The 27222-nt window shown below is 46.3% G+C and overlaps 1 protein-coding gene across 1 annotated transcript in view; it reads left to right on the forward strand.

The window, feature by feature from the left end:
- Positions 1-27222, forward strand: part of LOC121003529 (zinc finger protein 268-like) — a 948872-nt gene that overhangs the window by 851129 nt on the left and 70521 nt on the right. The window contains exon 5 of the mRNA XM_040435426.1: positions 12496-12501. Coding sequence (XP_040291360.1) covers positions 12496-12501 — 6 coding nt within the window. The remainder of the gene's footprint in view (positions 1-12495; positions 12502-27222) is intronic.

Below are 27222 nucleotides of genomic sequence, written 5' to 3' on the forward strand. Positions count from 1 at the left end.
TCAGCAATATAAAGGATTTAATAAAGTTTTAACATAAGAATATTTTTTTAAAAACACGGTTGCTCTGCAACAAGTTGAATAATGCATTGCAGATATTGAAAAATTAAAGAATGCAATGCAAGAAACACTAGGCCTCATGCACAAAATGTGAAAATATATAAGTTATAACACAGTGAGTGGCCATATGTCCTGAAACAGCATAGAAAATGTTCAGATGAGCATCCCAATTTCACGGTCACTCAAATGTACACTATCTATGCTATTCAAGGACATAAGGCCCACTCACAGACCTTATGTCTGAATCTATACATTAAATTTACACTTTTTATATCTTAACATTTAATACTCACAGATTTTTTTCTCTTTTTGCGATGTTCGCCGATTCCCAGGCAGATGGGATCAAATCTGCCGCTATTTCTTCCCAGCAGCGGTCCTTCTTGGCACGGTCTTGATACACTTCTCTGCGGGTGTCCCATAGGCATGGGCATTCTTGAATAAGAACTATCAATCGCTCCACCTCAAATGCTGGCATTTTTTATTGAAGAGACAGTTTGCACATCCACACTACTTTTCCTGGCTCCTGAAGCACATGTCACAGCAGGGGGCAGGCCTTATTTTTATTTTTTTTCTATTTCCTGGAAACGGATCCGCAATTGCGGATGACATGCAGAACACATTGCTACATTCCGCATGTCATCCGCATATTTTGCGGATCCATTGACTACAATGGGACGATGGAACGTATTTTGCGGACAATAGTGGAACAGGGTAATTATTTTTTGCGGTTCCGCACAACAGAATGACAGATGCGGACAGCACAATGAGTGCTGTCCGCATTTTTTGCGGGGCCATTGAAATGAATGGGTCCGCATAACGTTCCACAAATTTGCAGAACGGATGCGGAATACAAAATACAGATGTGTGAATGGACCCCTATAGGCTCATTTCAATTATGGGTCGAACAAACACACAACAGGTGAAGATCTTTTCATGATACCTTATCTGAGAGTAGGTTTGGTTCCTGATTTTGGCTCACCATACAATAAGTGCTGGAATTAACTGACCAAATAACTGAAGTGTGAACTGAGCCTTACAGGTCAATGTTAGTGTCAGGTATAATGTACTTAACTGTACAGTGGCCCAAGCTTCAACTATAGAGTGAAATGGCTCTCTTCTTTTACACCGTCTGCTGATTCCACATAGATTGCTAGGGAACCTGTTCTGTAAGGCTCCATTCACACGTCCGCAAAATGTGTCCGCATCCGTTCCGCAATTTTGCTGAACGGGTGCGGACCCATTCATTCTCTATGGGGACGGAATGGATGCGGACAGCACACAGTGTGCTGTCTGCAGCCGCAATTGCGGAGCGCGGCCCCGATTTTGGGTCCGCAGGTCCGCAAAAAGATAGAGCATGTCCTATTCTTGTCCGCAGCTTGCTGACAAGAATAGGCATTTCTATGGGGGTGACGGGCTGGTGTGTTGCGGACCCGCAATTTGCGGGTCCGCAACACACCACGGACGTGTGAATGTAGCCTTACACGCTGATACAAGTAGCGGGCCCATGACAGAGTGGAGAGGGTTTTAGCAGTAAGTTTGTGTTGACGTTTATTTTTCCCTTCTTCTGATCCGTCACAAGAACCCCAAAATAATGGATCCTGTCTTTTGAGCATCCTCCTTCACACGGTCAGTAATTGGTCAGTATTCGTAAAGCAAAAACAGGAGTGGGTCCAAAACAGAAATGACACATGATGGGAATATTTTCATGTCTTCTGTGTTTTGGACCCCCTCCTGCTTTTGGCTTCCAACTCATAATCAAATCCTGATGCAAAATACTGTCCGTGTGATAGAGGCCTTATGGATGCATCAAAGACAGGATCTGATGTGGTTTTCATTTTTTGGTTCTGCTGACCGATAAGAAGAAGGGTCAAATACACCGTGATCACAACAAGGCTTAACACGGACACGTGGTGCGAGGGTGACAAAAGCAAGACGAGGTAACAGTGGCCCAGTCACAGAGTGGTGAGGGTGGCAATAGCAAGAGGAGTTAACATAGTGGCCCTGTTCTGGTGTGGCAGCACACTGCAGTCAGAACATTACTGCCAGAATGATCTAGTCTGATGCATCAGGGATCGGTGTGTGGACATGATGGCTGATCCAAGCATCTTTATAAAGGTTAAGCTCTCTACATTTTGTGTTGAAAGGTGAGATCTCTTTGGGGTAACTATTCCCCCCGCCACACTGAACACCCTCTCTAATGCCACACTACTGGCTAGGCAGGAAAGCTTGTCCAGAGCAAACTCGGCCAGTTGCGGCCACGATTTAAGTTTGGCTGCCCAGTAGTCCAAGGGATCTGGGATTACAGGGTGCAGTCCAAGTATGCCACCAGCTGCTGGTTCCATGTCCTGCTGCTGCTGGGTGGTTTCTTCAGTAGGCGGGTGAAGAAAAGTGTTTATTAGAGGCTCAAGACTTAAAGGGGTAGGCCACTTTCCGGCTACTGATGATCAATGCGTTTGCAAAATGAGTATATAACATTTACTAATATAGTCTTTGCTGATATTCTGCAACATTTTCTATATTTAATGAAATATAGCAAACGTCACATAAAAACAACAAAAGCTATATTAATAAGTGTCATATAATCATCTTACATGCATATTGGTCAACAATAACCAGAAAGTGGCCAACCCCATTAAGTTGCTGCTGAAGGAGATGGTGCTCCTCCTGCCCCCCAGCAGTCATGGCAGTGGAGCGTGAGCTCAGATGGTCCCCCAGGTCAGACCTTTGTGAGGATGGGCAATGGGGCACATAGGCAGAGACCAACGGACTACATATAATGTCTCGATAGTAGTTAGGTTTATTATTCCTCAGCAGGTGTAAAAAGGCCCCCATTTTGGCCTGGTAGTAAGGGTCTAACATGGTGGAGAGCCAGTAGTCATGCCTCTTCCGAATGGTGATAGTGCAGTTGTCACTACGCAAGCAACTCAGCATGTATCTGCCCATTTGAACAGGGGAATCGGAGGGACTCCCTGCCTCCATCTCCACTGCATACTGCCACCGTCTGTCGGGGGTCATCTGCCTGGTCTCCCACATCATCCTCCAGCTCCTCATGTTCCTCTCCTGTCATTGGGGAGATAAACCACCTATTTCCGTATACAAACTGGATTCCAAAAAAGTTGGGACACTATACAAATCGTGAATAAAAACTGAATGCAATGATGTGGAGGTGCCAACTTCTAATATTTTATTCAGAATAGAACATAAATCACGGAACAAAAGTTTAAACTGAGAAAATGTACCATTTTAAGGGAAAAATATATTGAATCAGAATTTCATGGTGTCAACAAATCCCGAAAAAGTTGGGACAAGGCCATTTTCACCAGGCCTCTAACTGTTCAATCGTCTTGGGCCTTCTTTGTTGCACCTTCCTCTTTATGATGCGCCAAATGTTCTCTATAGGTGAAAGATCTGGACTGCAGACTGGCCATTTCAGTACCCGGATCCTTCTCCTACGCAGCCATGATGTTGTGATTGATGCAGAATGTGGTCTGGCATTATCTTGTTGAAAAATGCAGGGTCTTCCCTGAAAGAGATGACGTCTGGATGGGAGCATATGTTGTTCTAGAACCTGAATATATTTTTCTGCATTGATGGTGCCTTTCCAGACATGCAAGCTGCCCATGCCACACGCACTCATGCAACCCCATACTATCAGAGATGCAGGCTTCTGAACTGGGCGTTGATAACAACTTGGGTTGTTCTTGTCCTCTTTGGTCCGGATGACATGGCGTCCCAGATTTCCAAAAAGAACTTCGAATCGTGACTCGTCTGACCACAGAACAGTCTTCCATTTTGCCACACTCCATTTTAAATGATCCCTGGCCCAGTGAAAACGCCTGAGCTTGTGGATCTTGCTTAGAAATGGCTTCTTCTTTGCACTGTAGAGTTTCAGCTGGCAACGGCGGATGGCACGGTGGATTGTGTTCACTGACAATGGTTTCTGGAAGTATTCCTGAGCCCATTCTGTGATTTCCTTTACAGTAGCATTCCTGTTTGTGGTGCAGTGTCGTTTAAGGGCCCGGCCCACCCTGCTTCAGGATGTCAATGGCATCATTCATCCCTTAGTCCTGGCGACTGTAAAATAAAGTGGCCTCCTCAAAGGGCCTGAGCAAACGGCAAGTGTCACGCATGAGCTGCCACTGGCTAACGTCGAAGTTACACAGGAGAGTACTCCTGTCCGCTTGCATCATCAAGAAATCATTGATATCCTTCCTTTGCTCGTATAGTGAGTCCAACATGTGGAGGGTGGAGTTTCAATGTGTGGAAACCTTGCATATGAGGCAATGTTGGGGAACACTATTCTGCCTTTGCAGCTCAAGGAGGGCGTGTTTTGTACTATAAGGGTGGCTGAAGTGCATGCAGTTTCTTGGCAATTTTCAAGACGTCTTGCAGTTAGGTGGAAGACTTCAGGAACTGTGTTACAACCAGATTAAAGATGTGCGCCATTCAGAGCGCATGGGTAGGCCCTCCTTGATGCAGGACCAATAGAATGTCCCGTTATCGGTGACCATGGTTCCGATCTTCAGTTGGCGAGGATTCGATTTCTTGGTTGAAGACGTGGAGCAGTTCCTCCCCGATGTGACTCAGTTCGCCAGGCTGGCCAGGTGCAGAACAGCCTGACACCGCCATTTTCTGTATAGGTGGTATGCTGAAGGACCACTCCAAACTGTGCCTACTGTGGAAGCTGAGGAGGACATTGGTGCTGGAATCACAGCTTGAGAATGCGGAGGTGGCATTGCTATCACCTGGCCAAGTTGTTGGTGTGTCTAGGCTGGAACCACATTTACCCAGCGGGCTGTAAAGGATGTTTATTGTCCTTGACCATAGTTACAGCATCACACGTCGGCGCTAGCATGAACTGTGCCAGACACTGACAGGCTCAAGGACTGGCCCACCTTCTGCTGTATGTACGTATGCAGGGCTGGTACAGCTTTTTTAGAGAAATAGTGATGCCTTGGGACACTTTACCTTGGCACAAGCCATAAGTTCTCAATTGTGCAGAGTCAACCACATGGAAAGGTATGGACTGTAGTACCAGCAACTTGGCCAGGAGCACATTCAGCTTCTGTGCTGTTGGATGAGTGCACGCATACTGTTGTCTTTTTGCAATCGCCTCAGTGATCAATTGCTGGCGAAATGCTTGACGAGGAGCATCAGGACCAGTAGACGATGGGAAGTAAACACCGTTCCCTTCTGCTGAGCTGGTGGAGCCCTTACTGCTGGAGAAGGGTGTACGGGCTGCTGTGATATGCGTCAGGCTGTACCACTACATTAGCACCCTGGTTTTTCCAGGCCACCTTATGGTGACGCTCCATGTGTCAACGCAGGGCTGTGGTGACAACGTTGGTACCCTTGCCGCGCTTCACCTTCAAGATCCTACATATGGCCACGTTGACTTCCTCTGGTGACTTCTTGAAAAATTCCCACACCGGCGAGTTTGGCATTTTACCCCCACCACTGCGTGCTGACTAATTTATTCAATGTCAATGAGGACACACCAATAACAGTTACATTACTGAGGTTATTTACCCCAATTTGAGACTCAAGGCCTAATGGAATGCTTATCTATTAAACAAGGTAGACATTGTTCAGTCAGATAGCTCTGTGCAGCGATTGATGGAAACTGAGCTGTCCCTTCAGCTTCAGTTTACAGAGCCTGCACTGTCCCTGCAGTCTCCCTACAGTGTGTAAAAACGCTCCCTATGATCTCACTACACTGCCCCTACACTGTCCTTGCACTTTTCCTCTCCAATATTCCACAATTAAAGGGTTTCTACCACCAGAAATACTGTTATGTAGCTGACTGACATTAGCGATGCGCTAATGTCAGCACTACATAACAGTATGTTTTTTACATTTCTCCCTGCAGCCGTTCTGATAAAATAAGCACTTTTATAATATGCTAATGAGCCTCTAGGTGCTATGTGGGCGTAAAATCAGCACCTGGAGGCTCCGTCTACTCACCCTTTATCCCGCCCAGGTCCCCTGTTCTGCCCGCCCCGCCCCTCTTGATTGATGTCATGGTTCGCAGCATCGCTTACGAAATCCCGCGCCTGCGCCGTTCACTTCAGTATTCGGCGCAGGCGCAGTGAGTGAAGGCCGCTCTCCTGATGCCGGCTTCCTCACTGTGACGTAGTCGGCGCAGGCGCAGTGAGGAATCCGGCACCAGGAGCGCATTATTAACTCACTGCTCCTGCGCCGAATACAGAAGTGAACTGCGCAAGCACAGGATTTCGTGAGCGAGGGCGGACAGAACAGGGGACCTGGGCGGGATGAAGGGTGAGTAGACGGAGCCTCTAGGTGTGCTGATTTTACGCCCACATAGCATATAGGCTCATTAGCATATTTTAAAAGTGCTTATTTTATCAGAACGGCTGCAGGGAGAAATGTAAAAAACATACTGTTATGTAATGCTGACATTAGTGCATCGCTAATGTCAGTCAGCTACAAAACAGTATTTCTGGTGGTAGAAACCCTTTAAAGGCTTATTGAACACTGTCATCCAGGTATGCGACCACTAATGTATATACTGAGTCTTTGAAAATGTAATTTACAAATTCCTAAAAACGGGAGGTGCGTTGCACAGATCAAACGGCATTACTAGGTACTCTTAATGTCTGTTACGGGTACTGAAGGCTGTTTTTCACTCACCGCCTTCATGGATATGGATTAAATTGTAGGCTCCATGCAGATCCAAATTAGAGAATATCCTGGCACCCCAGAATTTAACAAAAAGTTCAGAAATCTAAGACAAAGTGTTGTTTTGTTTAGTCCACGATAATCAATGCAAGTACAAAGAGATCCATCTTTCTTTTTTACAAAAAAGAAGCCAGCCCCAGCCAGATATATGGACTTGTGAATTAACCTTCTTTCCAGATTCTCCTTGATGTAGTCAGCCATCGCTTGAGATTCGGGTGAGAGGAGATACATCCTACCACTGCCACGGTCCCTCAGGTGACTGATGTCAGGAAATAAAGGAGATTGGCTGAGCGTGGAGGAATCTAACAGCCTCCTCGATTTCTCTTGATTCAGTGTTGATAGGGTTAATGACCACTTCCCTTTTCTCAGCTGTTGCTCAGTGGTCATCACTTCTACCCTTTAAAGTCTCACCCCACCCTTCTGACTATGCGGTTAATAGCTTTATTTGGGTTTGGCTGAGCTGGTGTGAGATCCTCTCTGGCGTTTCTGTTTTTCCATCTCTACAGAAGTTAAGTGTCGCGTTTGTTTGTATTTCTTATATTCCCTGTTGTTGTATCTGGGCCTGAGACAGAGACTTCCATTCGTCCATCTGGGGAGGAATGGCTTGTCTCTGGTCCTATACTTATTCCAGGGACTTATAGGGAAATCAGGGCTTAGGTATCCTGCTTATGAATGTTCCTACTTTCAAGGTCTATTCATATTGATAGGTAGTCAGGGCCCGGATTAGGGTTGTCTAGGAGGTGACCTGTTTCTTTCCTATTTTCCAGGGCCAGTTACTGTTCCCCTTCCCTCCTGTGTTCAGTGTGGAATTTCCCCCCCATACTGATCGTGACATTATCAACCGCCACAAAAACTGCTATTTTGTTCAGGTCAGTGCAGCTATGGATCCTATGTCTGTACTGGTCGAACAACTGCAGGTAATGTCTTTGGAGGTAGCTGACCTACACGCGACAGTCTTAAGGAGTCAGAGACCACTGGCGGCTGGTTCCGATGGTGGGTACCAGGTCTGCCCTAAGGTTTCCCTCCCGGACAGATTTTCTGGGGGTAGTGAAAATTTCATGCAGTTCAGGTAATCGTGTAAATTGTACTGCGTCCATACTCTTCTGGGGATAAGTGTCAACGTGTGGGTATGATCATTTCTTTGCTTAAGGATTATGCACAGTCTTGTTTTTTTTTTCTGCCGACCGTCCCTCCAGTCGGTAGTTGAATGTTTTAGAGCCTTGGGTCTTATTTATAATGACCCGGATCGGATCTCTCAGGCAGAGACTAAGTTACGACGTTTACGGCAGGGAGAACGCTCTGCGGAGATCTATCATTCTGAATTTAGTAAATGAGCTACGGATACGGAGTGTAATGATCCTGCTCTCCGTAGCCAGTTCTGTCAGGGTCTGAGAGGCTGCAGGACACGTTGGCCTTTCATGAAAAACCTGAGTCATTGGAAGCAGCCATGTCCCTTGCTGTACGTCTGGATAGACGCCTGAGGGGGAGATCTAAGGGTCTTCATCCTCAGGACGTACTGTCAAATAAGGTAGCGGCTTCCTTTGACACTTATGGTAAAGAGAAATCTGTGGTTACGTCTTGTGAGGAGCCTATGCAGTTGGAGGGAGCTACTCCTGGGACTGCTGGTAAGAGCTCTGGTCATATGAAGGGAGTCTGTTTTTGTTGTTGAAAGAAAGGACATTTCGTGAAGATTTGTCCGTACATTCATTGTCAAGGTGCAAACAAAAAAAATCAGCTTAATCCCCAAATTACTATTGGTGGTGTGGGTGGGGAGCAAGAAAACGTACTTTTGTCATTTACTGGTAGTACCCCATTTCTCCTGTCTGCCGAGGTGGCGCTAGAATCCAAAACTCTGTAAATCAAGGTATTTATCGACAGTGGGGCTGGGGTTAACCTGATTGATGGACAGTTTGTTCATATTCATGGGTTGACTACTAGTGCACTAGAGAGAAGCATTTCTGTCTTTGCAATTGAGTCTGCACCTCTTACCCAAAAATGCCTGTAGCAGGTGGTAAATGACATCCATGGGGGATTTCCATCAGGAATTGGTCTCGTGTTATGTGTTTAAGGGTATGCCTGCTCCGATGGTTTTGGGCTTACCATGGTTAAGCAAACAAAACCCTACCATCGACTGGCAAGCGAGACAGATTCTCGATTTGAGTGATTTTTGCATGGACAACTGTCTTAATGCGTCTTTCTCTGTGGTCACCACTAAAACTGTACCCTCGTTGATTTCCGAATTTTCTGATGTGTTTTCCGAGAGTGGTAACCAGGAGTTACCCCCGCATCGGGAGTATGATTGTCCCGTCAATTTTATTCCAGGAGCTAAACTGCCCAAATCTTGGTTGTATAATTGTCACCGTCACTTCTGTGAGAACGTCTGACAGACGTCCTTTTCTACCTCTTGCATGATGTTCTTTGTTTTGGTTTCACTTTGTCATCTCATTTCCTTCTCCCAGGTGTCACCTATTTAGTCTAATCCTCTTCCTTTATGTTCCCTCCCATACTGCCTTACTTTGCGGTTTATACTACTTCCTGGATTGAAGTGTTTACTGCTGGAGACTTTGGTTGCTGCTTGTTCAGATAAGTCCTTTCATGTATTGTTTCCTTGCTGGCTTGATTCTAGGTGACCCTGACTCCCTCTGTATTAAGTGCAGGGAGCCGGTGGTCGTGTCCCCTCACTATTATAGGGTTTTCAGGTGTCACACAGTCTAGGTACGAGGGCATGCAATCATCTACCTCTGAGACCCTTGTATGTGCTTAGCAGTCAGGGTGAGCTCTTAGGGTTTTATAGGGGTCACCTTTATGCTCCTTAGTTTGGGATCAAGCCAGTCGGATGTTTATCCATAACTTCCAGCTATCTGTAACATCATCCGTGACATTATAAACCGCCATTACCGTCTTAAGCATGGATCCGGTTTCAGCCTTGATTGACCGCATGCAAGGTCTTTCACTGGAGGTAGCAGATCTCCGTAAAACTGTGTCTCAGTTTCAGGTGACCGGTTCTGCTTGCGTTCATGGAGTTTGTTCCGAGCCTAAGATCTCGCTTCCGGATACGTTCTCCGGGGGTAGTGAGAATTTTGTTCGCTTTAGAGAGGCTTGCAAACTCCATTTTCGCCTACTTCCCCATTCCTCTGGTGATGAGGAGCAGAGGGTGGGGATCATCATCTCGCTGCTCAGGGATAACGCTCAGTCTTGGGCCTCCTCGCTGCCGGTGGGGGCACGGCCCCTCCGATCGGTGGATGAATTTTTTGTAGCACTGGGGCAGATATATGATGACCCAGATCGTATTGCGCTGGCTGAATCTAAACTGCGTCTTTTATGCCAGGGTAAACAGTCCGCAGAGATATATTGTTCTGAATTTCGGAGATGGGCAGCTGATACTGGTTTGAACGATGCTGCACTCCGAAGTCAATTTTGCCATGGTCTTTCGGAGGGATTGAAAGATGCATTTGCTTTTCATGAGAGACCTGCCTCGTTGGAGTCTGCCATGTCTCTAGCTGTTCGTATTGACAGGCGTCTTAGAGAGAGAGAGACCACTCCTTCCTGTCATATTCAGTCCAAGGACAGTGGGGCGGTCTCATTCAGTGCGCAAGGGCCTCAGTCTCTCTCAATCCCCTCTGAGCAGGAGGCAATGCAGCTGGGTTTCCTTGCCTCTGATAGTAGAGGATTCAGCTCTCAGAGGAGGGTTTGTTTCTGTTGTGGCGGTATAAATCATTTGGCTAATGTTTGCCCCTCTAGGAGATTCAGGGAGTTTTCTGAGGGTAATAAAGAAACAAAAAGAAAAAAAACCTTCTAAAAACTTTCCATTTGCTACTATTGGCAAGGTTGATGCGGAAATTGAAGTTTGCTGTTTGCTTGTAGTTCCCGTTTTCTCCTACCTGCCAGGGTGGCGCTAGATAGCAAGAACATTGTTTGTGAGATTTTTGTAGATAGTGGAGCAGCTGTCAATCTCATTGATAATCAATTTGCTATAACACATGGTTTCCAGGTATTCACTTTGGAAAAGGATATACCTGTTTTTGCTATCGATTCCGCTCCACTTTCTCAAAAATCGTTAAAGGGCATAGTTCACAATATCCGTTTGACTGTGGGTGATGATCATGTTGAGGATATGTCATGTTTCGTCCTAAGCGGATTACCTACTCCTCTAGTGTTGGGGCTACCCTGGCTCACTAAACATAACCCCACCATTGATTGGCAAGCAAGGCAAATAAATGGTTGGAGTGACTTTTGCAGAGAGAATTGCCTCACGGCGTCTCTTTCAGAGGTTTCTACCAAGACTGTACCATCTTTTCTCTCAGAATTTTCAGATGTGTTTTCCGAGAGTGGTGTCCAGGAGCTGCCCCCTCACCGGGAGTACGATTGCCCTATTAATCTCATCCCAGGCGCCAAGCTGCCAAAATCACGTTTATACAATCTCTCCCAACCTGAAAGAGTCGCTATGCATACTTATATCTCTGAGAGCCTGAGAAAGGGACACATCCAACCCTCGAAGTCACCTGTTGCCGCTGTTTTTTTTTTAATTAAGAAAAAAGATGTTTTTTTAAGACCTTGTCTGGATTTCAGGGAGCTGAACTGTATCACAATTCGTGACCCATCCGCTTCCTCTGATCCCGGACCTTTTTAACCAGATTGTTGGGGCTAAAGTTTTTTCTAAGTTGGATTTAAGAGGGGCATACAACCTAGTCAGGGTCAGGGAAGGGGACGAATGGAAGACGGCCTTCAATACCCCTGAGGGTCATTTTGAGAATTTGGTTATGCCCTTTGGTTTGATGAATGCTCCGGCCGTCTTCCAACATTTTGTGAACAGCCTTTTTTATCATATAATGGGGAAATGTGTACTGGTGTATCTAGATGACATTTAGATTTTTTTCTCCTGATTTCAAAACTCATAGGGACCACCTACGTCAGGTCTTGCTCATTCTGTGGGAGAATAAATTGTACGCTAAACTGGAAAAATGTGTGTTTGCGGTTCCGGAGATTCAATTTCTTGGTTTTCTTCTCTCCGCTTCTGGTTTTCGCATGGACCCTGAGAAGGTCCGCACTGTGCTTGATTGGGAGCTTCCTGAGAGTCAGAAGGCGCTGATGCAGTTTTTGGGTTTTGCCAATTATTACAGAAAGTTCATTTTGAATTATTCCTCTGTTGTTAAGCCACTCACTGATATGACTAAAAAGGGGGTAGATTTTTCCTCCTGGTCGGTAGATGCGCTTAAGGCCTTTTCTAGTATCAAAGAGAGTTTTGCTTCCGCTCCCATTTTGGTACAACCTGATGTCTCTCTACCTTTTATTGTTGAGGTGGACGCTTCTGAGGTGGGTGTGGGTGCGGTCTTATCTCAGGGTCCCTCTCCTGCCAAATGGCGACCGTGTGCCTTTTTCTCAAGGAAACTCTCCTCCGCAGAGATAAATTACGATGTGGGAGATAGGGAGTTGTTGGCCATCAAATTAGCTTTTGAGGAATGGCGCCATTGGCTAGAGGGAGCCAGACACCCTATTACCGTGTTTACCGACCATAAGAATCTGGCCTACTTGGAATCGACCAAGCGTCTGAACCTGAGACAGAACAGATGGTCTTTATTCTTTTCTAGGTTTAATTTTGTTGTCACGTTCCGCCCTGGGGTTAAAAATGTGAAGGCGGATGCCCTGTCACGTTGTTTTCCGGGAGGGGGGAACTTTGAAGACCCGGGTTCCATTTTGGCTGAAGGGGTGGTCGTCTCTGCTCTTTATCCTGATTTGGAGGCAGAGGTTCAGGCAGCCCAGGCAGAGGCTCCTGATCTTTGTCCTCCTGGGAGGTTGTTTGTGCCTCTCGCTTTACGACACAAGGTTTGCTCGTGCCAAGGTCCCTCATTCACGGCCATCGGGTTCTCTCCTCCCGTTACCCATTCCTTCCCGTCCTTGGATGCATCTGTCCATGGACTTCATTACGGACCTACCTCGTTCCTCGGGGAAGACTGTGATTCTGGTGGTAGTGGACCGTTTTAGCAAAATGGCGCATTTCATTTCCTTTCCTGGGTTACCCAATGCTAAGACGTTGGCGCAAGCATTTGTTGATCACATTGTTAAATTGCATGCCATTCCTTCAGACATTGTTTCTGATAGGGGCACGCCATTTGTTTCCAGATTCTGGAAGGCCTTCTGTTCTCGCTTGGGGATTCAGTTGTCATTTTCTTCTGCTTTTCACCCGCAGTCGAATGGTCAGACCGAACGCGTCAATCAGAAACTGGAGACATATCTGCGCTGTTTTGTGGTGGAGAATCAGGAAGATTGGTATTCTTTTTTGTCCCTTGCTGAGTTTGCTTTAAATAACCGTCGCCAGGAGTCCTCTGATAAGTCATCATTTTTTGGTGCAAATGGGTTTCATCCACAGTTTGGGACAGTCTCTGGAGAGGGGTCTTCTGGTTTACCTGATGAGGAGAGATTTTCCTAGTCTATGTCATTTATTTGGCAAAAGATTCAGGGTAATCTGAAGAGGATGAGTGAGAGATATAAGCGTGTGGCGGATAAGAGACGTGTGCCTGGTCTGGACCTGAATGTGGGTGATCTGGTGTGGTTGTCTACAAAGAATATCAAGCTGAAGGTTCCCTGCTGGAAGTTGGGTCCTAAGTTTATTGGGCCTTCCAAGATCTTGTCTGTCATCAATCCCGTTGCCTTCCGTCTTGATCTTGGAAGATCCATAATGTTTTTCATAGGTCCCTATTAAAACCTTATGTCTAACCCACTGTACCCTCCTCTTTGCCTCCTCCTCCGATTTATGTTGATAGTAATCTTGAATTCCAGGTCTCTAGGATTGTGGATTCTCGCATTATCCGTGGTTCTCTCCAATACCTTGTTCATTGGGAGGGTTATGGTCCTGAGGAGAGGATGTGGGTCCCAGTGGCGGACATTAAGGCCACTCATCTCATCAAGGCTTTCCATAGGTCTCATCCTGAGAAGGTGGGTTCTGAGTGTCCGGAGTCCACCCGTAGAGGAAGGGGTACTGTCACCGCCACTTCTGTGAGAAGGTCTGACAGACGTCCTTTTCTACCTCTTGCATGATGTTCTTTGTTTTGGTTTCACTTTGTCATCTCATTTCCTTCTCCCAGGTGTCACCTATTTAGACTAATCCTCTTTCCTTTATATTCCCTCCCATACTGCCTCAATTTGCGGTTTATACTACTTCCTGGATTGAAGTGTTCACTGCTGGAGACTTTGGTTGCTGCTTGTTCAGATAAGTCCTTTCATGTATTGTGTTTCCTTGCTGGCTTGATTCTAGGTGACCCTGACTCCCTCCGTATTAAGTGCAGGGAGCCGGTGGTCGTGTCCCCTCACTATTATAGGGTTTTCAGGTGTCAGACAGTCTAGGTACGAGGGCATGCAATCGTCTACCTCTGAGACCCTTGTATGTGCTTAGCAGTCAGGGTGAGCTCTTAGGGTTTTATAGGGGTCACCTTTATGCTCCTTAGTTTGGGATCAAGCCAGTCGGATGTTTATCCATAACTTCCAGCTATCTGCAACATTATCCGTGACAATACTCTTTTGGAGCCCGAAAGATAGGCTATGCGAGAGTATATCACCGAGAGCTTGGCGAAAAAAAAAAAAGATGGTACCTTAGACCATATCTGGACTTCCATGAGCTCAACCGTATTTCCGTCCGTGATCCTTACCCCCTTTCCTTTGATTCAGAGTCACATTGTCGGTGTTCTCTAAATTGGATCTGAGGGTGGCATATAATCTGGTAAGGATCAAGGAGGGGGATGAGTGGAAGACCGCAATTTAATACCCCTGAGGGTCATTTTGAAAACCTAGTTATGCACTTTGGGTTAAACAACGCTTCAGCGGTTTTTTAACACATTATCAATGACATCTTTCATCATCTGGTGGGGAGATTTGTTGTTGTATATCTGGATGGCATACTAATTTATTCTCCAGACATAGAGACTCATAAGGATCATGCGAGACAGGTGTTACAGATCCTAAGAGAGAATAAATTGTATGCGAGGATGGAAAAATATGTTTTTGCTATTCAGGAAGTGCAATCACTGGGTTACCTGCTCTCACTCTCAGGTTTTCGTATGGATCCCGAGAAAGTCTGTGCCGTGTTGGACTGTGATCGACCCGAAAATCTGAAAGCGCTTATGTGTTTTTTGGGATTCGCCAACTACTACTGTAAATTCATCTTGAACTATTCAACTGTGGTTAAACCTTTAACAGACATGACTAGGAAGGGGGTCGATTTCTCTGTTTGGTCAGAGGTGACATTACAAGCCTTTTCTGCTGTGAAGGAATGTTTTGCTTCAGACTCCATTATGGTGCAACCGGACGTGTCTCAGCCATTCATTGTAGAGGTTAACGTATCCAATGTAGGGGTGGGAGCAGTTTTTTCGCAAGGTCTTTCACCTAGTAAATGGCACCCATGTGATTTTTTTCTCAAAAAAAAATTCAATTGCTGAGAGAAATTATGACGTGGGTAATAGGGAATTGCTGGCCATTAAGTTGGCTTTTGAAGAATGGCGCCATTGGTTGGAAGGAGCAATTTATTCTATTACGGTAATTACTGATCACAAAAATCTGCCTTACCTTGATTCGGCTAAATGACTGAATCCAATGCAGGCCAGATGGTCGCTGTTTTTCACCAGATTTAACTTCATTGTCACCTACCGCCCTGGGGTTAAGAACATCAAGGCGGATGCTTTGTCACGCAGCTTTCCTGGGGGTGGGGGGGGGGGGTGATTCTAAAGATCCTAGTCCTATTTTGTCTGAAGGGGTAGTCATATCTGCCCTATATCCTGATCTTGAGGCTAAGGTGTTGGAGGCCCAAAAGGATGCTCCGGACTCTTGTCCTCAAAATTGTTTGTTCCTTCAGTCTTACGTCATAAGGTATTTGAGGAACATCACTATACTGTCTTGGCTGGACACCCTGGGAGTAGATCCACTGTCGATCTCATCTCGTGCAGATTTTGGTGGCCGGGGCTGCGTAAGTGTGTTGAGGACTATGTGTTAGCCTGTTGTACCTGTGCTCGTGCTAAGGTGACACATACTAGGCATTCAGGATCTCTTCTTCCGGTACACATCCCGTCCAGACCTTGGACGCATTTGTTCATGGACTTTAAACGTTATCCTGGTGGTAGTTGATTGGTTTAGCAAAATGGCACATTTTATAGCATTGCCCGCTCTACCTAATGCCAAGACTCTTGCACAGGTGTTTGTCGATAACATCATGAAACTACATGGCATTTCCTCTGATGTGGTGTCTGATCGGGGGACTCAGTTTGTTTCCAAATTCTGGAAAGTGTCCTGTACTCGAATGGGGATACAATTGTCCTTTTCTTCGGCTTTTCATCCTCAGGCGAACGGACAGACGGAGCACACCAATCAGAATCTGGAGACTTACTTGAGATGTTTCGTTTTGGAAAACCAGGAGGAGTGGTCTTCATTCTTGTCGTTAGTTGAGTTTGCCATTAATAACCGTAGACAGGAGTCCACTGATAAGTCGCCGTTTTTTGGTGCATATGGATTCCATCCACAGTTTGGCACATTCTGGTTCTCAAACTTCCTGAGAAGGAACAATTTTTCTCTTCTTTGTCTTCGATTTGGCGGAAAATTCTAAATAACCTGAAAAAAGATGGGCAACAGGTATAAGCGTGTGGCTGACAGGAGACGTATGAATGGTCTGGACCTGAGAGTGGGTGATTCTTTGTGGCTGTCCACAAGAAACATTAACCTTAAAAGGTACCTTCTTGGAAGTTGGGCCCAAGATTTATTGGTCGATATAAGATCCCTGCCATTGTTTACCCTGTAGCCTTCCGTCTTGAACTTCCTCAGGCTTTGAAAATTCATAATGTATATTGTGGCAATGTGAACATTGAAGTGTTTCCCCAGGTTTCAGTCCGGGACTTGAGGCATGCTCATGTCCAGGGATCCTATTTAATCCTGCTACTGGATCTTGGGTGTGTCTCACTCTGGAGTGTCTTGTGAAGCAGAGTCCTGGTGAGGCTCTGTGTGAGTGGTCTCAGCCGGGTGGGTATCTCGTCCACTGGAAGGGTTACAGACCAGAGGAGAGGATGTGGGTTCCAGCGGCTGATGTTAATGCGAATCATCTGGTGAAGGCCTTTCACAGAGCCCATCCTGATAAGGTCGGTCCTGGGTGCCCTAGGGTCATCTGTAGAAGGGGGACTACTGTCACAGTCCCTCAGGTGACTAATGTCAGGAAATTAAGGAGATTGGTGGAGCGTGGAGGAATCTAACAGCCTTTTTGATTTCTATTGATTCAGTGTTAATAGGGTTAATGATCACTTCCCTTTTCTCAGCTGTTGCTCAGTGCTCATCACTTCTACCCTTTATAGTATCACCCCACCCTTCTGACTATGCAGTTGATAGCTTCATTTGGGTTTGGCTGAGCTGGTGTTAGATCCTCTCTGGTGTTCCTGTTCTTCCATATCTACAGAAGTTAAGGCTCGCTTTTGTATTTGTTATATTCCCTGTTGTATCTGGGCCTGAGACAGAGACTTCCATTCATCTATCTGGGGAGGAATGGGTTGTCTCTGGTCTTATACTTATTCCAGGGCCTTATAGGGAAATCAGGGCCTAGGTATCCTGCTTATGAATGTTCCTACCTTCAAGGTCTATTCATATTGATAGGTAGTCAGGGCCCGGATTAGGGTTATCAAGGAGGTGACCTGTTTCTTCTCTAGTTTCCAGACCCAGTTACTGTTCCCCTTCCCTCCTGTGTTCAGTGCAGAGTTTCCCACCCACACTGATCGTGACAACCACGAGAAGGAGTAGATCCAGGCAACAGATCAAAGGGGAAATCGTATGGACGATGGGGAGGAAGAGTCTCTGCTCCTTCTTTATTGAAGACATATGAAAACAGATTGTATACGGTAGGTAGGCCTTCTAAATTTGCAGGTGGTTGGGAGTGAACTTTTGGCTGTACAGAGGTCAGGCACTTGCCCTGGCACAACTGTTCCCAGCGGATTATCTCTCCTGATTTCCAATCCAAGATGGGTTCATGGACTCAGAGCCAGGGCAGCCCCAACATGACAGGACGAGACAGTTCCAGAAGTACATACAGAGAAATCTCCGAATGTAGAACTCCAACTTGAAGATCCAGAGGCTCAGTGTCATATAACACAGATTCGGATAGGGCTTTGCAGTTGACCGACGTCACAACCAAGGGATTCTTGAGAAGTCTAACTGGGATTTGTTACTGATCCACCACAGCCTGGTGCACAAAGTTTCCTGCTGAACCAGAGTCAATGGAGGCTGTCACAGAGAACCTAGCATTACCAAATGACAGTAAAACAGAGGTTTTCAGTGATGAGCTATCTTCAATTAGGGTCACCTCTACTAATGACCCAATGCACTGGAGTCCCGATTTTCTAGGACAGTTGTGGACATGATCTCCGGAACACCACAGTATAGGCAAAGACCAGCAGAGATGGTGCCGTCTTTCCTCATCTGACAGCCTAATGTGATTCACCTGCATGGGTTTAGGAACAGCAGACACAGAAGACGGAGCCACCCAGGGCTTAAGTGTTCTGGCAGAAGACTCTCTGAGGGATTCATGGGATCTTTCAGACAGACGGATGTCGATTCTAGTAGCCAGAGTCACTAAGGCTTCCAAAACAGATGGAATCTCTTTTCCTGCAAGTTCATCTTGATTTTGCCATTAAGGCCTTCCCAGAAGGTAGCAATGAGAGCATTTTCATTCCAGGACAGTTTAGAGGATAAGGTACAAAATTCAATGGCATATTGTCCAACAGAGCGTGCACCTTGACAGATGCACGAGAGAGCTGAGGAAGCAGATAAGAGACGATCTGGTTCAATCACTTTGCAAAATGAGTCCAGAAATAGAGCAATATTGTTAGTGATGGGACTGACTCTCTCCCAGATAGGATTTGCCCATGACAAGGACTTTCCTTCTAGATGGGAAATAATAAATACCCCTTTAGCACGTTCAGAAGGAGATTGGTAACATAAAAGTTCAAAAGGGATGATTCACTGTTTCAGGAATCCTCTGCATGACTTGGGATCTCCATTGTAGTGAGGAGATGGAGACAAACATAGACCAGAATTAGGATGAGCAGTAATAGTCACCGGAGTAGGAGCAGATGAGACCATAGGTTTGTGGAGGTTGAATAGCCGCAGAAAAGGAATCCAGATGAGCAGTCACATGCTGAAGATAAGATGTTACTTGCTTTTGAATGGTACGCTGTTGTTGCAGTTCACATAGGACTTTGGCCATGTCAGGTTATGAGTCAATGGAAGCCATGGCCTGAGCGCACTGTTACAACCAGTGGGTGGGACCCATTGGTCAAACCAGAGATATTGTGGCTTCTCTGTGTCAACCTAGGGATGGCAGCCACTATCCCCTAGGGCAGTGGTGGCGAACCTATGGCACGGGTGCCAGAAGCGGCACTCTGAGCCCTCTCTGTGGGCACCCGCCCCTGGAAAAAGTCTACAGTGTACCAATATGCCTTAGACTTCTCCTGGCATTCATCAGCGCAGGGCGCACTATGAACAGCACAGGCAGGGCACTGAATGTAGGCAGGCTATTATAGATAAGTGATAAAGTACATGGAATATATACTATAGGACTGTAGTATTCTGGTTAAATTGTTGGCACTTTGCAATAAATAAGAGGGTTTTGGGTTGCAGTTTGGGCACTCGGTCTCTAAAAGGTTTGACATCACTGCCCTAGGGTGTTATTCAGCACTCTCCCAGGAGAGAAGACAGAACTCAGCAAGAGAGAAACTGAATCACTACCTACAGGATCAGTAAACATGGCTGACAGCTGACTCACTGAGGTAGACAACAGGTAACACTCAAATAGCTCAGGATGCGGTTAGAACCGCAGTTAGTGTGAACTGAGTCCAATAGCAGACACGGTGGCGATTTAAACTTGTAACCCCACTCAAGGGCTGTGCTGGGAGGCAGGAAGCACGCACCCCTGGAATCATAAATGACAGGAAGCTGCGGGCGCGCACCCCTATGGAACGCTAGCATGGGATGGAGCACAGAGGCAGCATGGCCGAAGGATTCGTCTGGCAGGCACGCGCCTGCCCTATCTGGTGGAGACAGCAACGGGCAGCGAGGCAGGAGATGCTGGGATATGACAGGTGAGACAGAGGGAGGTAAAATGCCCAGGCCTAACAACTGTATGAGGTCAGACCAACGGTCCACAGACATAGAAACAGACGAACATAAAGGGCCCATGTCACACACACATCTGAGTTCTTGGAGCGCCAATAAACACATGACACCCTGCAAATTACATAACACACATAAAACATTATAGAAATGTAAGTGGTTCCTCTCCACACATTTACTGCCTCAATTTATACAGTCCCTTTTTCCTTGCTATTAATATGACTTATTGTTAGTATGCACGCATGCTTTACTTGTCTTCATAAAAGTACCCAACTTTCCTGTAACTCAACAACGCATTCACACACAGCTATTCATAGCCACAACCAGAGCTGCACCGAGAGAGAAACATCGTATAAACTTAGGCTACTTTCACACTTGCGGCAGAGAGATCCGGCAAGCAGTTCCGTTGCCGGAACTGCCTGCCGGATCAGGCAAAATGTATGCTAACTGATGGCATTAGTAAGACTGATCAGGATCCTGATCAGTCTTAAAAATGCCTGATCAGTCGAAAAAATGCATTGAAATGCCGGATCCGTCTTTCCGGTGTCATCCGGTAAAAACGGATCCGGCATTTATTTTTTCACCTTTTTTTCAGTCTGCGCATGCGCATACCGGAAGGACGGATCCGGCACTAATACATTCCTATGGGAAAAAATGCCGGATCCGGCATTCAGGCAAGTCTTCAGTTTTTTTAGCCGGAGATAAAACCGTAGCATGCTACGGTTTTCTCTTTTGCCTGATCAGTCAAAACGACTGAACTGAAGACATCCTGATGCAAACTGAACGGATTACTCTACATTCAGAATGTATGGAGATATGCCTGATCAGTTCTTTTCCGGTATAGAGCCCCTGTGACGGAACTCTATGCCGGAAAAGAAAAACGCAAGTGTGAAAGTAGCCTTAGAGGTTGTCCGGTCCAAAAATCAAAATTTGTTTTATGTGCTGCTAACACCCCTCACCTTCCATACATATGCCCCCAATACCTGTTTCCATGTCCGAGCTTTCCTTCTTCCCCTGGAAGACATCACATTATCCTGGCAGATCTGGTTACTTTCTCCCCTTCTTGTTTTGTTGAATACATAACTTTATTGATACACAATCCTGGCTGCACTGCACAGAGATGAGTCACAGGCTGGACACGCCCCCCACTCTGCTCTGCCTGCAGCAGCTCCACCCACTACAACTCCTGTGTCCATGTTACTACACCCAGACAGGAATCTGCTTCTCACTCAGTGTCTAAATCCCATCACTGACCGTCCACAGGCTCTGCCCTCATCTGTATCTAATCCTATCCTGTGTGATACAGCCTGCTGAGCTGTGTATCTAATCCCATCACTGACCGTCCACAGGCTCTGCCCTCATGTGTATCTAATCCTATCCTGTGTGATACAGCCTGCTGAGCGGTGTATCTAATCCTATCCTGTGTTATACAGCCTGCTGAGCTGTGTATCTAATCCTATCCTGTGTGATACAGCCTGCTGAGCTGTGTATCTAATCCCATCACTGACCGTCCAAAGGCTCTGCCCTCACATCTGTATCTAATGCTATCCTGTGTGGAACAGCCTGTTGAGCGGTGTATCTAATCCCATCACTGACCCTCCACAGGCTCTGCCCTCACATGTGTATCTAATCCTATCCTGTGATACAGCCTGCTGAGCTGTGTATCTAATCCTATCCTGTGTGATACAGCCTGCTGAGCTGTGTATCTAATCCCATCACTGACAGTCCACAGATCTCTTCCCTCATGTGTATCTAATCTTATCCTGTGATACAGCCTGCTGAGGTATGTATCTAATCCCATCACTGACAGTCCACAGGATCTTCCCTCATGTGTATCTAATCCTATCCTGTGTGATACAGCCTGCTGAGTGGTATATCTAATCTCATCACTGACCGTCTGCAGGCTCTTCCCTCACATGTGTATCTAATCCTATCCTGTGATACAGCCTGCTGAGTGGTGTATCTAATCCCATCACTGACCGTCCACAGGCTCTGCCCTCACATGTGTATCTAATCCTATCCTGTGATACAGCCTGCTGAGTGGTGTATCTAATCCCATCACTGACGGTCCACAGGATCTATCCCTCACATGTGTATCTAATCCTATCCTGTGTGATACAGCCTGCTGAGCTGTGTATCTAATCCCATCACTGACCGTCCACAGGCTCTGCCCTCACATGTGTATCTAATCCTATCCTGTGATACAGCCTGCTGAGCTGTGTATCTAATCCCATCACTGACCATCCACAGGATCTGCCCTCGTGTATCTAGTATCTAATCCTATCCTGTGTGATACAGCCTGCTGAGCTATGTATCTAATCCTATCCTGTGTGATACAGCCTGCTGAGCTGTGTATCTAATCCCATCACTGACCCTCTGCAGGCTCTTTCCTCACATGTGTATCTAATCCTATCCTGTGTGATACAGCCTCCTGAGCTGTGTATCTAATCCCATCTCTGACAGTCCACAGTTTCTTCCCTCACTATCTGTGTGCACACGACCGTATCCATTTTGCGATCCACATTTTTCGCAGTCCCATTGAGTTCAATGGATTTGAGGACCTCATTTTGAGGACCAGAATAGGACATGTTCTACCTTTACTGGAACTGACATACGGATGTAGAAAACACACTGATGACGTCCCTGTGCTTTCCACATCCATATGTCAGTTCTACAAAAGATAGAACATGTCCTATTCTGGTCCTCATAATGCAGATTTGAAACCCATAGAACTCAATGGGGCTGCAAAAAAATGTGAATCACACACGGACAGTAACCTTATGTAGTGGATCCGCGACTTGCAGACCGCAAAACAGATACGGTTCTGTGCACAAGCCCTATCACTTATACTGAGCGCCCATAACAGTGACGTCCACAGCGCCCCCATAACAGTGACATCCACAGCGCCCCCACAACAGTGTAATCCACAGTGCCCCCACAACAGTGTAATCCACAGTGCCCCCACAACAGTGTAATCCACAGTGCCCCCACAACAGTGTAATCCACAGTGCCCCCACAACAGTGTAATCCACAGTGCCCCCACAACAGTGACATCCACAGTGCCCCCACAACAGTGACATCCACAGTGCCCCCATAACAGTGACATCCACAGGGCCCCCATAACAGTGACATCCACAGCGCCCCTACAACAGTGACATCCACAGCGCCCCTACAACAGTGACATCCACAGTGTCCCTACAACAGTGACATCCACAGGGCCCCCATAACAGTGACATCCACAGGGCCCCCATAACAGTTACATCCACAGCGCCCCCATAACAGTGACATCCACAGCGCCCCTATAACAGTGACATCCACAGCGCCCCTATAACAGTGACATCCACAGCGCCCCTACAACAGTGACATCCACAGCGCCCCTACAACAGTGACATCCACAGTGTCCCTACAACAGTGACATCCACAGGGCCCCCATAACAGTGACATCCACAGGGCCCCCATAACAGTTACATCCGCAGCGCCCCCATAACAGTGACATCCACAGCGCCCCTACAACAGTGACATCCACAGTGTCCCTACAACAGTGACATCCACAGGGCCCCCATAACAGTGACATCCACAGGGCCCCCATAACAGTTACATCCGCAGCGCCCCCATAACAGTGACATCCACAGCGCCCCTATAACAGTGACATCCACAGTGCCCCCATAACAGTGACATCCACAGCGCCCCCATAACAGTGACATCCACAGTGCCCCCATAACAGTGACGTCCACAGCGCCCCCATAACAGTGACATCCACAGCGCCCCCATAACAGTGACATCCGCAGCGCCCCCATAACAGTGACATCCGCAGCGCCCCCATAACAGTGTCATCCACAGCGCCCCCATAACAGTGACATCCACAGCGCCCCCATAACAGTGACATCCAGTGCCCCCTATAAGTCAGCCAGTGCCCCCTTGTGCCATCCAGTACCTCCACTATGCCATGCAGTGCCCTCTTTTTTTGCCTTTAATTGCCCCCCTTGTGCCATCCATTGCCACCCTTGTGCCATCCAGTTCCCCCATTGTGCCATCCATTAACCCTTTGTGCCCTACATTGCCCCCCTTGTGCCATCCATTGCCCCCATGCGTCATCCACTGTGCCCCAGTGAAATCCAGTGCCCCTTTGTGCCATCATAATTGCCCCAGAGTGCCATCCACAATTCCACAGTGCCGCCCCTCCCCCCATGTGCCAGTCAGTGCCCCCAGTGAGATCCATAGTATAGCAATCAGCCTCTGTGACTTACATTGCGCTGTGCAGGAGTCAGTACGGCCGGCAATCCCGCGCATGCGCAATAGCATTCAGCTTAGTGCGCTGTGAAGACTGCAGGAGGTGGTGACGTCATTAGTGACGATCCGTCTCCTGCTGGAGAAAGGAAGATAAGAAGACGGACTTCGGCCGGAAGCTAAGAAAATCCATCTGGAGGGACCGCGTGACCGGGAGCAGATCTCAGGAACGGCTGCTCTGTGGAAGGTAAGTATGTGAGCAATACTCTTTCCTCCACAGGTTACATTTTTAAAGAAAGAAAAGGTTAAGCCCGGAGAACCCCTTTAATTGCCCATTTCTGGCTAATATTGCCCATTTCTCTTCTACAAACGGAAAGTTAAACAAACAGATGCAAATCCAATTATTCAAGACAAAATAGTAAAAAGTGCAAATAACAGAATAACAAAATCAATACCATGCCATGTAGATGTAATACACCCTATCTTATATGCAAATAATCATAAAAATTGCTTATTACCGTATTTTTCGCCCTATAAGACGCACCTAGGTTTTAGAGGGATAGCTGCTATGCTGCTGAGTGCACCCTGGGGCCCGGGCTGATGCTGAGGAGGACAGGACAGTCAGGAGGGAAGGCTGCTGCTGCTGTTTGTCACGCTCACAAGGTCAGACAGCGCAGCAGGTTATTCCCTTCCCAGTCCCTCCTCCTCCTTTAATTATCGTCACATTCATTGGTGGCAGTGGCGCGGGCAGCTTCAGAGCCTGCAGGTTTCATTGGGGCAGTGGCGGCTGTATCACAGGAAAGAGGGACTCTGTCCAACCTTCTCTGCTGTGCCGCCGGAATGAACATGATACGCGCCAAGCGGCACACCGCCCACATGCTGCAGATGGGCAGGAACACTGCCGGCCAGGCTGTCCCATTATGTATGCCACATAGAAGCGCCGGGCTCTTCCCTCTTCCTCAGTAGGTACCGTACATGCCAGGATCGATGTCCGGTACATCGCAGGCTGATGTCCTTATGCAGTACAGCCTGTGATGTATCGCCAACATGCAAAGCGCCGGCCTTTCAACCGCCCCTCCCTGTATTCGTCCTATAAGACGCACTATACGTTTCACCCCACTTTGGGGGGAAAGTGCGTCTTATAGGGCATAAATACGGTATTTAAGTATATATATATATATATATATATATATATATATACTGTATATGCACAGTATCTCACAAAAATGAGTCCACTCCTCACATTTTTGTAAATATTTTATTATATTTTTTCATTGGACGGCACTGAAGATCTGACACTTTGATACAATGTAAAGTAGTCAGTGTACGGCTTGTATAACGGTGTAAATTTGTTGTGCCCTCAAAATAACTCAACACACAGCCACTAATGTCTAAACCGCTGGCAACAAACGTGAGTACACCCCTAAGTGAGAATGGCCAAATTGTGCCCAATAGAAGAAACATTTCCCGAACTCAGGTTGGTTTCCAACTTGGAACCCGAGTTCGGGAAATGTTTTTTTACAGTACAAATTAATTTATGAACTTATTGCAAGAAGTCTCGCGAGACTTCGCAAAGCAATAACTTTGGCTCATCAGAGCCAATACATTCTAATACTGTATCTTGCTCCTGCTCTGTACAGAATTAGAACAAAGTTTTACTTGAATTGACTTCGGATGTTTTTATCCAAAGTCAATTCGCTCATCTCTAGTCATCATCATAGAGATTGTACTGAAAACTAAATTTTCTGATAGTCTGTCTGATCGGGGTGGTGTAGAGAGAGAAGAGTAGAGGACCTAGGACTGAACCCAACACTGAGAGGGAGATAAGAAGAAGCAGGGCCAGCAAATGATACATTAACCCCTTAAGGACACAGTTTTTTTACACCTTAGGACCAGGCCATTTTTTGAAAATCTGACCAGAGTCCCTTTAAGTGCTGATAACTTTAAAACGGTTTGACTTATCCAGGCCGTTCTGAGATTGTTTTTTCGTCACATATTGTACTTCATGACACTGGTAAAATGGAGTAAAAAAAAAAATTTTTTTTGCACCAAAAAATACCTAATTTAACAAAAATTTGAAAAAAAATTGCAAATTTCAAAGTTTCAGTTTCTCTACTTCTGTAATACATAGTAATACCCCCAAAAATTGTGATTACTTTACATTCCCCATATGTCTACTTCATGTTTGAATTGTTTTGGGAATGATATTTTATTTTTTGGGGATGTTATAAGGCTTAGAAGTTTAGAAGCAAATCTTGAAATTTTTCCGAAATTTACATAAACTCAATTTCTAGGGACCAGTTCAGGTCTCAAGTCACTTTGCGAGGCTTACATTATAGAAACCACCCAAAAATGACCCCATCTAAGAAACTACACCCCTCAAGGTATTCAAAACTGATTTTGCATACGTTGTTAACCCTTTAGGTGTTGCACAAGAGTTATTGGCAAATAGGGAGGAAATTTGAGAATTTCATTTTTTTGTCTAATTTTTCATTTTAACCCATTTTTTCCACTAACAAACCAAGGGTTAACAGCCAAACAAGACTGTATCTTTATTGCCCTGACTCTGCCATTTACAGAAACACCCAATATGTGGCCGTAAACTACTGTACGGCCACAGAGCGGGGCGTAGAGTGAAAGGTGCGCCGTTTGGTTTTTGGAAGGCTGATTTTTATGGACTGGTTTATTTACACCATGTCCCATTTGAAGCCCCCTGATGCACCCCTAGAGGAGAAACTCCCTAAAAGTGACCCCATCTAAGAAACTACACCCCTCAAGGTATTCAAAACTGATTTTACATACGTCATTAACCCTTTAGGTGTTGCACAAGAGTTATTGGCAAATGGCGATGAAATTTGAGAATTTCATTTTTTTGCCTAATTTTCCATTTTAACCCATTTTTTCCACTAACAAAGCAAGGGTTAACAGCCAAACAAGACTGTATCTTTATTGCCCTGACTCTGCTGTTTACAGAAACACCCCATATGTGGCCGTAAACTACTGTACGGGCACACAGCGGGGCGTAGAGTGAAAGGTGCGCCGTTTGGTTTTTGGAGGGCTGATTTTGCTGGACTGTTTTTTTTGGCACCATGTCCCATTTGAAGCCCCCCT

Source organism: Bufo bufo, chromosome 6 (genome assembly GCF_905171765.1).
Source record: "Bufo bufo chromosome 6, aBufBuf1.1, whole genome shotgun sequence".
Lineage (NCBI taxonomy): Eukaryota > Metazoa > Chordata > Amphibia > Anura > Bufonidae > Bufo > Bufo bufo.